The 13,872-nt window shown below is 42.8% G+C and overlaps 1 protein-coding gene across 1 annotated transcript in view; it reads right to left on the reverse strand.

Annotated features, from left to right (window-relative positions):
- The window catches only part of LOC132895942 (PPARGC1 and ESRR induced regulator, muscle 1), a 75,462-nt gene that overhangs the window by 6,582 nt on the left and 55,008 nt on the right, over nucleotides 1-13,872 (reverse strand). Inside the window, exons 2-3 of the mRNA XM_060936680.1 lie at nucleotides 11,612-11,741; nucleotides 5,379-9,139 (exon numbers count right to left, since the gene is read on the reverse strand). Coding sequence (XP_060792663.1) covers nucleotides 5,379-9,139; nucleotides 11,612-11,741 — 3,891 coding nt within the window. The remainder of the gene's footprint in view (nucleotides 1-5,378; nucleotides 9,140-11,611; nucleotides 11,742-13,872) is intronic.

A 13,872-nucleotide genomic window follows, 5' to 3' on the forward strand; every position in this document is an offset into this window, starting at 1 on the left:
GGGAGGTCCCGGTGTGGCATTGGTGGGAGCAGCTGTCACAGAGCCGTCTACGTCATCTCTGCGTCAGAGTGAGGAGCAGCAGGCTCCTTCTCCCTCTCTCGGGGAATCCCTCGCGGATTTCCCATTAGAGCAGTCGCAAGACAAGACTCTGTGGCATGCGTTTGACCGAGTGAGAGTAATCGATGGTCAAACGCTCCAGCCAAACGCCACCCCGTCCTTCCCCTATTTCTCCATTATGAAGGCTAGATTATACCGAGTGACGCAGGACACTCAGACTAAGGAGCCGATCACACAACTTTTGATCCCAAAGAGCTGCTGGGAATTGATATTCCAAGCAGCTCACTTTAATCCCATGGCTGGACACTTGGGGCAGGATAAGGCACTAGCCCGAATAATGGCCCAATTCTACTGGCCAGGGATTCGCAGCGATGTCCGTAGGTGGTGTATGGCATGCCACGAATGCCAGTTAGTAAATCCAGCAGCCATTCCAAAAGTGCCTTTGCGCCCTCTACCATTAATCGAGACCCTGTTCGAAAGAATTGGGATGGATCTCGTCGGGCCATTAGATCGGTCAACATGAGGGTATCGCTTTATTTTAGTTCTGGTGGACTATGCAACGCGATACCCGGAAGCAGTGCCTCTTCGCAATATCTCAGCATGTAGTATTACGGAAGCACTCTTCCACGTCATCTCCCGAGTCAGAATCCCCAAAGAGATTCTGACTGATCAAGGCACTTCGTTTATGTCATGCACACTGTGCGAACTGTATGGGTTACTGGGAATTAAGCTGATCCGCACCAGCGTGTATCACCCACAAACGGACGGTTTAGTCGAACGGTTCAATCACACCCTCAAGAATATAATTAAAAAGTTTGTATGCGAGGACGCATGCAATTGGAATAAATGGCTCAAACCCCTGTTATTTGCAGTGCGAGAGGTCCCACAAGCCTCCACGTGGTTCTCCCCATTCTAATTATTATATGGATGTAAGCTGCGCAGCATCCTAGATGTACTGCGGGAAAATTGGGAGGTGGGACCTTCACCGAGCAAAAATGAAATTCAATACATTATTGATCTGCGCGCAAAACTCCACACACTCACACACTTAACCCAGGAGAATTTGCGGCAGGCCCAAGAATGGCAAATCCGCCTGTACGACAAGGGTACGCACCTTAGGGAGTTCGCACCGAGAGATAAAGTACTTGTACTGTTGCCCACGTCGAGCTCCAAATTGATTGCCAAGTGGCAAGGACCCTTTGAGGTCACATGGCGAGTCGGGGACGTTGACTATGAGGTGAGGCGAATAGACAGGGGTGGGGTGCTACAGATTTACCACCTCAATCTGCTCAAACTCTAGAACGAGTAGGTCCCCATGGTGTTGGTGTCGTTGGTTCCGGAGAAGGCGGAGCTGGGGCCGGAGGTTCAAAAGGGAACATTGACATCGCTTACCTCTCCAGTCCCCTGTGGAGACCACCTCTCCCCGACCCAGCTCACGGAGGTTGCCCAGTTGCAGACCGAATTTTCGGACGTGCTCTCGCCCCTGCCCGGCCACACCCACCTCATAGAACACCACATTGAGACGCCCCTGGGGGTGATAGTGCGCAGCCGCCCTTACAGGCTACCCGAACGCAAGAAAAAGGTGGTTCGGGAAGAACTCGAGGCCATGCTTGACATGGGCATTGTCGAGGAGTCCCACAGTGACTGGAGTAGCCTGGTGGTCTTGGTTCCCAAGGCCGACGGGTTGGTCCGGTTCTGTGTGGACTATAGAAAAGTCAATGCAGTGTCTAAATTCGATGCGTACCCAATGCCTCGTATTGACAAGTTGCTGGATCGACTAGGCATGGCTCGCTTTTATTCGACACTGGATTTGAAAAAGGGTTATTGGCAGATCCCCTTGACTCCACTATCCCGAGAAAAAACGGCCTTTTCCACACCGTTTGGCTTACACCAATTTGTCACACTTCCTTTTGGGCTGTTTGGGGTGCCCGCTACGTTCCAGCGGCTTATGGACAGGGTCCTCCTCCCCCACGCCACCTATGCGGCCGCATACTTAGACGACATTATAATCTATAGTAACGACTAGCCGCGGCATCTGCAACACCTGAGGGCCATCCTTGGGTCGCTGAGGCGAGCGGGTCTCATGGCCAACCCGAAGAAATGTGCGATTGGGTGGGTGTAAGTATGGTATCTGGGCTTCCACTTGGGCAATGGGCAGGTGCATCCCCAGATTAATAAGACAGCAGCGATTGTGGCCTGCCCGAGGCCCAAGACCAAAAAGGGGGTGAGACAGTTCCTGGGGCTGGCTGGCTACTATCGTAGGTTCATACCTAATTATTCGGACATCACCAGCCCGCTGACTGATCTCACTAAAAAGGGGGCACCAGATCTGGTCCAGTGGACGTAGCAATGCCAGCGGGCTTTCTCTGAGGTGAAGGCTGCACTGTGTGGGGGGCCACTGTTACACTCCCCTGACTTTTCTTTCCCCTTTATGTTGCAGACGGACACGTTGGACAGAGGGCTGGGAGCTGTTCTGTCCCAGGAGGTGGAGGGGGAGGATCGCCCCATGCTGTACATCAGCAGAAAGCTGTCGGTGCGTGAGGGGCGCTACAGCACAATAGAGAAAGAGTGCCTGGTGATCAAGTGGGTGGTCCTTGCCCTCCGCTACTACCTTCTGGGACGCCCTTTTACCCTCTGTTCGGACCACGCGCCCCTCCAGTGGCTCCACCACATGAAGGATGCCAATGCGCGGATCACCCGTTGGTATCTGGCACTCCAGTCCTTTAACTTCAAGGTGATCCACAGGCTGGGGGCGCAGATGGTCGTGGCGGACTTCCTCTCCTGTCGGGGGGGGAGTCGGCTGTAGGCCAGACGGCTGCCCGGCCTGAGTTGGGCGGTGGGGGTATGTGGCAGCGGGGGCATGGTCAAGTGTCAGTCTGTGACCGGAGGGCGGAGTCAGGGAAGGTAAGTGGCAGAATTACTGCACCTGATGTCAGTTAACCTGTGTTTGTGTGTCTTCCCCAGTGACCACACCCTATATAACAAGAGAGAGAGTAGAGGAAGGGAGCTCTCTCCTCAACCAGACGACTGATGTGTGTGTGTGTGTCTGTGTGACTGGGAGATTGAAAAACTGAAAAACTGAAAATAAAATGCTTTTTTGAAACTCAGTTCTGGCCTGCCGTACTTCTGTGCTCCACCCACCCGCTCAAAGTCCTACACTGATATTTATAAGTTTTGTCCTGCATTTCCTTTCCTTCGCAATACAGCGTCTTTTCACTTTCTGTTACTGTAGTCGGTTGTTCAAGTTTCATTCACACACTCCCTTCATTTTTCTTTCCTGTTTTAAATTTGTATCCCACAATGCCTTGCACAAACAGGGAAAGCCCACCACATGATGCATGACATAGAATCTTGAATTGGGTCATGGTGAAGCAGGAAAAATGGCATAGAATTTAGGGCCATGTGGCCCTAAATTCATTAATTGTTCTATTAGAAAAAAAACTAATAAATTGGAAGTCTGTGATTCAAATTCAGTAGTTTTTGGTCCACTGAACAAAAATAATTGGGTGTCAGGGAAAATTCTTTTTATGACCTACACTTGAAAAACCTGAAAGGTAGTCTACCTTTAACTAAATGACCCCCCCCCCCCCCCCCACACACACACACACACATTATTGGCTGTCTTTGACTACTGATTCATACATTCAACTTGAATAAACATGAAGTGATTCAGTTTAACAATATGTTTTTTTTTTGGGGGGGGGGGTTATTCTATTAACTGTTATAAAATCAATTGCACAGAAAGTCTATTTTCTGTATTATGTGAAATTTCAGTAATAAAAAAAAAAGATCCATCCCAATGTTCTTGTCAACTCTGTTAACTCTGTTAAAAAACCCGCATAAAATCTACAAAGACTTTTAATAATACGCATGACACCTGCACCGAGTGATGTCACTTCCTCTGGTGGGAAACTTCAGAAAGGCACTGAGGTATGTTATGTTTCTTATCTCATTAATTTGAACAAAATGTTGAGGATACACCGACAGTAGAGTAATTATTCGTCAAATCTGTTATTGTGATATTGGAGTGAATCTCTCTCATTTAAAAACAACAGCAAAAATAATATGATTAAAATCCACAAAATTCTGTTTTTATACATGCCATGTGGTAGCTAGTTTGAGGTTAGCATGTGGAGTTAAGACACAAAATGGTGGAAAATGTCAACTCTGTTATCATCAATTCTGTTAATGGATTGCCCAGTTTAACGATAACAGAGTTGACGATCGCTAACAGAGTCAACACTTGAAATGTACCTGCAATTATAGAATGGGCCAATTGCACGAAGGAGTAGAGGTATATCTATTAAATTGGCAAGTGACTGTATATGAAAACATCATTTGGACTTACAAGAAGTGCACATAGCATTCTCATAAAGTTACCATAAACACATATAGATTGCTTTGGGTCTTTTATTTAATTTCCCTAATAACCAGTGAAACATATATTACAAAGTTCATTTCATACTTACTTTTATGTTCTGCAAAAGAGAGTAGGTTTAATGTACTGTATATGTCTACTTAATTATTACGCAATGCAAAACCAGAAGAAACCCCATAGAAATCAGATCATGTTCTACTAATGTAGTAATGTACTGTTAGATCAAAATCTCATATTTAATGGAATCACCATGAGATTCCAATTAAATTCCCATTAAATTCCAAGGGCAGTAAACAAAATGGTTTCCTGAGGCTACAACCTGTCAGAGTTACAGTGTGTTAGCACTGTGGAGTATTAAAATTAAGAGTTTTGCTGTATTTTATGTAAAAATACAGGAAATAAAACATGCACAATTGATCTGTCATCACTCCCTCAAATAGTTTTATATACAAGTTATAGAGGTGATTTGCTCCAGTCAAGGACTGAAGATGATCTATTTTTGCATGTCGTTCAAAGTAAAATATGTTAACACTCTCTGGTTCATGGTAGCTTTAAGAGGCCAGCCAACAGTGAGTACAGGACATGACCATTCCTCTGGCATGAATACAACTCCGCCTGTTGCTACGTGCTCTGAGTCAGGCCCATGTCTCATATGCAAGATTACAATGACACCAAATGGTGAAAACAAAAATTCTAGTTGAATTACTCTCTTTTAGAATCACTAATGTCTAAGAAACTTTTTTGAAGTAAGATGTCACTTAGGTATACAAATAATAACACATTACATATTTTTGTTTTGTTAAAATTCCTCCCTAGGGTAAGTCATGCAGTACTGGTAATAAAAATAAAACTGCCAGAATGTGCTGTTTGAAATAAAACCATCAAAATGCCTACTGCTATCCATGTGTGGTGCTTAAGTGTAGTAAAAATAGGGGAGGCTTACTTGGATCAGCAATAACTGTCTGCATCTCATTGCATATCTTCTGCTGATCTGCCAGCTGTCTGAAGATGCGATTCTCCAGGCTGAGAATCAGTGGGTCTGGAAATGGGATCTCATCAGTACCCAATATGTTTATAGGTTGAATTCCTCCACTAAATGACCTGCCTGTGTTTTTTACAGGAGTCAGAGCCTGAGAACTGGACTCCACAGGGGGTACTGTGAATCCTGTGTGGCGAACTCTTTTAACCGAAAAAGGGTTTGTCCACAGGAAGTTCCAACTATTATCTTTCTCAGGGAAAAAGTGTTTGTATGGGTCTGAAGATGCCACAGAATCATAGCTCTTGGTTGACATGTTGTCATATCGTGTGACCACTTGTATGACTGTATGCTCAGGTTCCTCATCTTCGTCTGAGTGAACAGGGGAATCATCTGGGAAAAAGTAATCATACACCTCAGGGAACTGGACATTCCTGGTTGCTGAGCGTGAGGAAGAGAAGATGGGAACTAGCTCATCATTAGTACTGCTGTTGTCATTTGCAAGTGGGTAAAATAAACTTTCGGACTCAAAATCTGAAAAGAAATAGTCATACATCTCAGGGACCGAGGTCTCAGTTGCATTGGGGTAAGCAGCAGCTACAGTGTCAGTCTCAGAGACAGACTGCTCAGGTTCATCTGTACCAAACAGATACTCAAAGATCTCTGAGAAAGTGATACCAGTGCAGTCCATTTCCTCCTCATCAGAGAGGTACACTGGGGATGAAGTTTCAACACAATCAAATGGATCTACATAGTCATCCTCAACTTCACAATGAGTAGAGTAAACAGAATGGATGGACTGGAGAGAGGCATTTCTGAGGATTTTCCCCAAGTTTTGGCCTTCAAGAGCTTGCAGGTTCTGGACACTAATATTTTTGCACATCTTCCTGAAGCAATGACTGGAACTGTTTCTATAAAGAGGTGATAAATGGGCTGTATCCAAATTAAACACGTCTTCCGTTCTGGTTGCAGTTTCAGGCAGATTTGGATCACTTTCCCAAATTATTTCTGTTGGGTTAGGAGACTCTTGTATCCTCTTATCTAGTTTGCCTACATCTGAAGATAGGAGCTGTGAAAGCTCTCCATCAAAGTCAGACATGAATGACATATTCCCACTGGAGTGGTCAGGCTTGGATTCATCTGAGTAGGTCAAATATCCTGAATCTGCTGCATCAGTCACATCTGCAATACTGCTGTCCTCTGGATGGAATAGCACAGTGGGGTGCTGAGCTTGGCCAACCAGACGGAGTTGCAAAATATCGTTTATGGTCAGCTTCTCCATTTCATTCCAAAAGGAAGATATAGTGTATATATGAGGTGTGGGTTGACTTACAGTATCAGGATCTGCCATTTTTAGACTTTTAGCTCCACCTGTTGACTCAGGAGGAGGAGATGGTGAATGCTGTACAATGATAGTAGATGACAGGTCATGATCTTTACATGGAAAAGAAGGTGGTGTATCTACATAGATAATTTGACCTTTTTCTTCTTCACCGCTGGTAAGAATTTTAGACAGACTGGGTTCTGATTTTGAGTAAACTGAAAGTTGACTGTCTGGTTCAGTGGTTTGTATCAGATACTGGTATTGTTTGGTCTGCCCCTTAAAAGACAGTTCCTCATTTCTGTCCCCTTTGATGACAGGGGACAGAGTTTCAACAGCTTTCATGTTTACACCTTTCTGGCTTTCAGGAACATTCTTTAATCTTAAAGATGGGGAGTTCTCTTCTGTCCTGTCTTCACTTTGTGAATTCACAGATGTATATGAGATACCAAGCTTTTCTGACAGTTTTCGGTTAGTAATTTCCGCCTTTGGAGCGTCCTTCATCTTATCTGCTTTTGGTAGTTGGGCTGCAATCGTTTGTGTCATGTGACCATTCTGGTGACTTATTTGTGCCATATTTACAGACTCTGCCTGTGTCAATAACTTGAAATGAGATGTTTCTGACAGACACCCTTTTGCTTGCAAATCATCATTTTTGTGTTCACGTGGGACTTCATTATGAGTCAGAGAAGATGAATTCTCTTTCGTTTCAGTGTTTTTGTCAAATGCTGAGAAGAGTGGCTTGTCTGTTAACTCAGGAAATGTTATACAGGAAATTGAGGTTTTCCTCTGATCTACTGCACTAGACCTATCAAACTGAAAGTCTGATAATGCCACTCTATCTTCAAATTGACTTTTGGGTGTCTTGGAGTAAACAACAGTGTGTGATGGTATCAAAGGCGCTAGTTGTAATGCTGCATTATGCATTTGTGAGTTGACATCATCCGTATGATGTGAGACTGATAATTTAACAAGATTTTCCATGTTTACAGGTTTTCTCTCAATCTTTGATACATCACAGCTGGTAATAGATGTTTGAATTTCTGATGGAAAATGGTTGTTACCCTGTAAATGATTTCCCGCATTATCGCCGGTAGTGTGTCCTGATAGCTTGTCATCACTTTGAGGTGTCTCTATACCAGAAACAACACACTCAGGAGATTTGAGATCTGCTGTCATGGCAAGCTGCCCGGTTTGTGCTAGTTTCCCAGTCAGATCACTATCAGACATTATGTCCATTTCTTTCTTGCTCTGAGCAACTCTTACTGTACTCTTACTGAGCTCTTTTTGTAAATTAGGGCTTATCAGTGTAGATGTCCTGATATCTTCCTTCACTGGGACTGACTGTGAAAATACTGAGAAATTCTCTGAAATACTATTTTTCTTAGGATGTGTGAGAAAGTCATAGGGCACACATAATGCTTCAGAAACAGCCCCTGAGCCACAGTACTCAGCCATATGAGTCCCTTGACCCATTTCTCCTCTTCTTCCATATGGTTCTTCATCTGAGTCATTCAGTTTGCTTGGCAGTTGCTCCTCATATCCAGGATCCATTTCCACCAGTTCGACACTTGCCCTCTTTTTCTTTCTTCTTCGCCGTCTTGGGGTAACTTTGGAAGACTGACCCTGAACTACTATTACATCAGAATTATTGCTTGTTCCTAGTGGAGAATTTGCTTCCTTGGCCTGGTTTGGGTCTGTGAGCTCTTTCCCATTGACTAGAAAATTGCATGGACTCTTTTCAGTATCCGGTTGTGTCCTTATCTTATCCTCCCATTTATCTCCCTCTTTTAATGCATCTAGTGACCAGACTTCTTCTCCGATAAACAGCTCTGTTTCAGGACAGGTAGATTTATATATTTCTTGGTCATCATCTGTAGACTCAGTATACATACAGGTATGATAGTCATTTCTCTGTGCCGTCTGATTTCTGCATGACTGTGATGGTTCTACAGACACTGCTATATCTTTAGTGTCTTCTTTCACATCAGATCCCTCTGAATGACCAACCATTTTACTCCCCAAATTTGTGTGATCCTCAGTTACTGAGACACTTTTCAACCTCTCAAAGAACACATTGACAGCTTCTAAGTGGAAGTCGTCCTCACTGCCAGAGAGAACTTGATCTGGACTGCTCAAGCCATATTTGCTCAGGTAAAGCTCCACAGGAGAGCCTTCGCAGTCAGGGGGGCCGTCAATTCGAAGCTCTGGATCATATGTGATAGTGTGTGTGGCAGTCTGTGTTCGCTGGTTCGCCATGTCATCCATGTCACTCATTCCTGAATCATCCAAGCCTGCTAACCCTGGGGGCAACATGTTACACTCTTCACATGCTTGGAAGAAGGTTTCCCAGTCAAGCTCAGAAATTTGGACACTGTACTCAAAATCATCCATTGCAAAGTGGAAACTGCAACAAAAAAGAGGGGAAGAACACTTTCAGCACATGATAGTTTACATACACTTTTACATGCTATATGTATGCATATACAGTCTGTGTATAGAGTATGTCTTGTGTAGCTGTTTTCCTCAATGGACATTATTAGAAAAGTGTTGCAAATGAGAAATAAACTCCGTATCCACCAAGTAATCATCCAACCAGTGTGCTCAGCTGTCTGCCATTTTGACTGCACTTATATTATTTTGATGCTTAGCCAGAAACTTAGGATACACACTTAATCCACACATTGCAATTCCCAAAAATATCACACCTGACAATTACATTTGAACAGCTGCACTGCAAAAATTGATGTCTTAGCAAGTGCAAATATTTTGAAAATAGCTGAAACGATCTAGCATTTCCTATTAGAAGGATACAAGACGCCAATTCTGAGTTTATTAAACCTAGTTCTAGATTGCAACCAACTTATTCTAAGATGTCTTATCAAGTAAAAATATCTGTCCATGCAGCAAGATAATTTCACTAGTATTAAAAGTAATTTTCTCCTCAAATTCAGTTTTCAATTTTTTTGCAGTGTGTGCATTAGAAAACCCATTATCTTCTGAGTAACACTAGATGGTGGGATCTTTATCATTATGATCCACTAATAAGCAGAGGTGGACAAAGTACCCAACTTCATTACTGAAGTCAAAGTACAGATCCCACTGATCAAATGTTACTCTGATACAAGTGAAAGTTGTCCAGTCAAATTTTTTACTTAAGTTAAAGTACTGAAGTACTTGCTTTTAAAAATCTCATCTCATCTCATTATCTCTAGACGCTTTATCCTGTTCTACAGGATCGCAGGCAAGCTGGAGCCTATCCCAGCTGACTACTGACCCTGGACAAGTCGCCAGGTCATCACAGGGCTGACACATAGACACAGACAACCATTCACACTCACATTCACACCTACGGTCAATTTAGAGTCACCAGTTAACTTAACCTGCATGTCTTTGGACTGTGGGGGAAACCGGAGCACCCGGAGGAAACCCACGCAGACACGGGGAGAACATGCAAACTCTGCATAGAAAGGCCCTCGCCGGCCACGGGGTTCGAACCTGGACCTTCTTGCTGTGAGGCAACAGCGCTAACCACTACACCACCGTGCCACCCGCTTTTAAAAATACTTAAGTATTAAAAGTACATTTTCTGTCAACGCATTGTTGTATTATTGCCACAACGCTTATAATACCTCATGCCTCTGAAGCAACCGACTGGATTATTTTGTGAATTCTTGCCATCATGGTGGTTTAATGTTAAACTAGCTAGTCAGTGACACTCCACCTGACATGCTAGCAAACTCTTTTCAAACTCAAAACCATATTGGGTAGCTAACGTTACTAGAAAAGAAAGATTTCTACATTCTGTTTATTTGGCAAGATTATGCTCAAACATATTTCTGAAAGGACTTCAGATAAGTTAATGTTATTCATGTTAGCGTAACTCCATTTTTACATGCTAACTAACAGTGTCCAAGTTAACTAGCTATGTGTTATCGTTAGCCGTGGACAAGGCTATGGCAACTTGGTGGGCAAATCCACAGAAAATCATTTGACTAACCAGACTGCATAGCTATTGCAATGTTACCGCTAGCTTTAAAAGCACAGACAACTTTATTATAAACTTTCTCTTGGAATAAAACGTTTACAGACCTCAATATGCTTCTGCAGGTTGGACGGCAAGTTTTTGTCCACCGTGATGTGGTTCATTTTAGGTAAACAAAGCAAACATTTAAAACAAAACAAATCTTTAATCCTTGCAGAAAACTGAAACATGGGTTCTAGGTATGGCCATGGGTGCCTGCGTTCCCCAGAAGAACCACCTCCTTCCATTCTGCCGTCAACTGATCGTGTTCAAATAATGCTGCTGAGAAATCATTGAACTTGATTTTATCCAGTCTATGGACATGACGTGACCCTAGTGATTACTGATCGGCTGTTTCAGTGTTGCCTGCGTAAAAACCAATCACATTTTAGAAAAGAAAAAACATCCACTTTCAAAGCTGCTTCATAGTAATGAGGACCTTGACAGAAACGTAGTGGAGTAGAAAGTACGATATTTGTCTTTCAAATGTAGCAAAGTTAAAGTCATAAGTTTCAAAAAAAAATACTCAAGTACTGTAAAGTACAGATACTCAAAAAGTGTACTTAAGTACAGTACTCAAGTAAATGTACTTCGTTACTCTCCACCTCTGCTAATAAGGTGAAACGCAAAAAGTATACAAATTTGTTGAAAATATATGATAGTATGAGCAGGTTGTAAATAATAGTCCTAAAGTGGCACCATCACTGCTAACCAGCTAATAGACAGACAGTGGATAGGAGTTTATAATCACTGCACTATCACTCTTAATGATCATTCTTCCCACATCTCTTAATCTAAAGTATCTCCCTGTGCATCTGTATATCTCTATCTGCAGTCATGCTGGTGTGCACCTACCTGTTGAGTTGTTCTGTAGTGCCACTGCTGCTGTTCTGTGTACTCTCTGTGCTTTCTGAGGCATACAGTAGTATGAACACTTTGAAGGCCCATGCCACAGAGAGCAGCCTCACACAGGCCCTATGATGTACTATAAATAGAGTAGTGTTTCTGACCACGTAATACACACAAACCTCCTTGCTCTGACCCTACCAGCTGAGGTGTATCATTTCAGGACCTTAATCAGACCTCAGCTGGCAAGGTGCTAACAAAATGGATTTATAGGAAATGCATTTGTTTGATATTAGAGCAATGAGAGTGAAGAGAATAATTACAGTATAAGTATATAATAATGTTTTGTCTATTATTTGTGTTCTTGGCACAGAGGACCTGAGAAACCTGAGACCTCATCTTACTTTCTGTGGATGTCATCGGCTGGAAACATCAGCTGATGCGGTTCTCGTCATGGGATATCACGTGTGGACTAAACTACTTTCCTTTCTGACTCACAGGCATGGAGAAAAGCATATCTGTGCTGCCTGGAAATAATAATAATAATAATAAGTTCAATTTATATAGTGCCTTTCACAAACCCAAGGACGCTTTACACAGGAATTCAAGTTTTCAAGTTAGCTTTGAAGGAAGAGAGAGTGGAACAGTCACGAAGCGATTGTGGTAACGAGTTCCAAAGTTTAGGTGCAGCAACACTGAATGATTTGCCACCCGTAGGTGCCAGTTTAAAACGTGGGACAGTCAGACGTCCACAGACAGAAGATCTGAGGGAGCGGGAGGGACAGTACAAATGAATTAGCTCACAGAGATAGGAAGGGGTGAAACCATGAAGGAGCTTAATAGGTTAAAAGCAAGATTTTGTATTTAATCCGAGAAATAACTGGCAACAAGGGCAGTTGCTGTAAAACAGGAGTAATGTGAGCAGTGCGCTTGGTGAGTGTGAGGACTCTAGCTGCTGAGTTTTGGATGTACTGCAGGCGATTGAGCAATGTGACAGTGAGACCATAAAAGAGAGAACTGCAATAGTCAAGACAAGAAAATCAACATTTTAGCATCAGTTTCTAAGAGAAGAGGGCGGAGATGTGCAATATTGTGGAGGTGAAAGCATTCTTAGTAATTAGTTTAAAATGGGGTTCAAACGTAAGGGTGGAGTCAAAGAGAACTCCAAGGTTTTTTATAACTTGGAAAGGACTAATAGACACACCATGAACATCAATAGTGAGACTGGAGAAGTTCAGAACCTGTCTTTTGGTACCTACTGATAGAACCTCTGTTTTGCTAGCATTAAGTTTAAGGCAGTTCTTATGCAACCGTTGCTTAAGGTCAGTGATACAAGTCCTTAGCAGCTGAACAGAGGCTATGGAAGGGGTAATAGTGATGTAGATTTGAATGTCATCAGCATAATAATGAAAGTTAAGGCCATGGTTACAAATAATCTGGCCTATAGGAGAAATATATAATATAAAAAGAAGGGGACCAAGGACAGAACCCTGAGGTACACCTTGAGCAACAGTAACAGTGGATGATTTATGAACACCAATAGAGATGAACTGTTGCCTGTTTGCTAGATATGACTGAAACCAGGCTAAAGCTAAGCCAGTAATACCAAAAGAAGATAGTCTGGAAATGAGTATCTCATGATGTACAGTGTCAAAGGCAGCTGTGAGGTCCAAGAGAACAAAGACATTGAGATGACCAGCATCAGCTGAGAGCAGGAGGTCATTAACAACTCTTAAGAGAGCAGATTCAGTGCTATGCAGATTGCGAAAGCCTGACTGAAAGGGTTCATAGAGATCATTACGAGCAAGGAAAGTATGAAGCTGAGAGGCTACAACTCGCTCCATTACTTTAGCTAGGAAAGGGAAATATTCAGAATACATTAACATGAACTACTTTAGTCATATTTAAAAATGTACAGACAAGTGAAAAAATAAAGGGGAAAACAGCGGCTCTGTTATGCTGCAGGGGCATTTATTTTTGCCTGCATGTTTTCGGGATACTTATTGCTTTAGAGAGACATGTCACTGCAAATCAATGCAAAAAAAAAAAAATCTGACTGATCAACTTTATACTATGATGGAACATTTCTATCCTAACAGAAATGGTCTCTTCCAGCATCATCTCATCCCTATCCACAAAGAAAGCATGAGGGATAATTGAATGGTTAAGTATGAAAATTACATTTATTTATGAATTTTTAAATTTAACCTATATTTAGCCAGGCAGTCTCGAGAGTCCTGGCTAAAAACGGACTGACAATTACACACAAC

Source organism: Neoarius graeffei, chromosome 13, assembly GCF_027579695.1.
Source record: "Neoarius graeffei isolate fNeoGra1 chromosome 13, fNeoGra1.pri, whole genome shotgun sequence".
Lineage (NCBI taxonomy): Eukaryota > Metazoa > Chordata > Actinopteri > Siluriformes > Ariidae > Neoarius > Neoarius graeffei.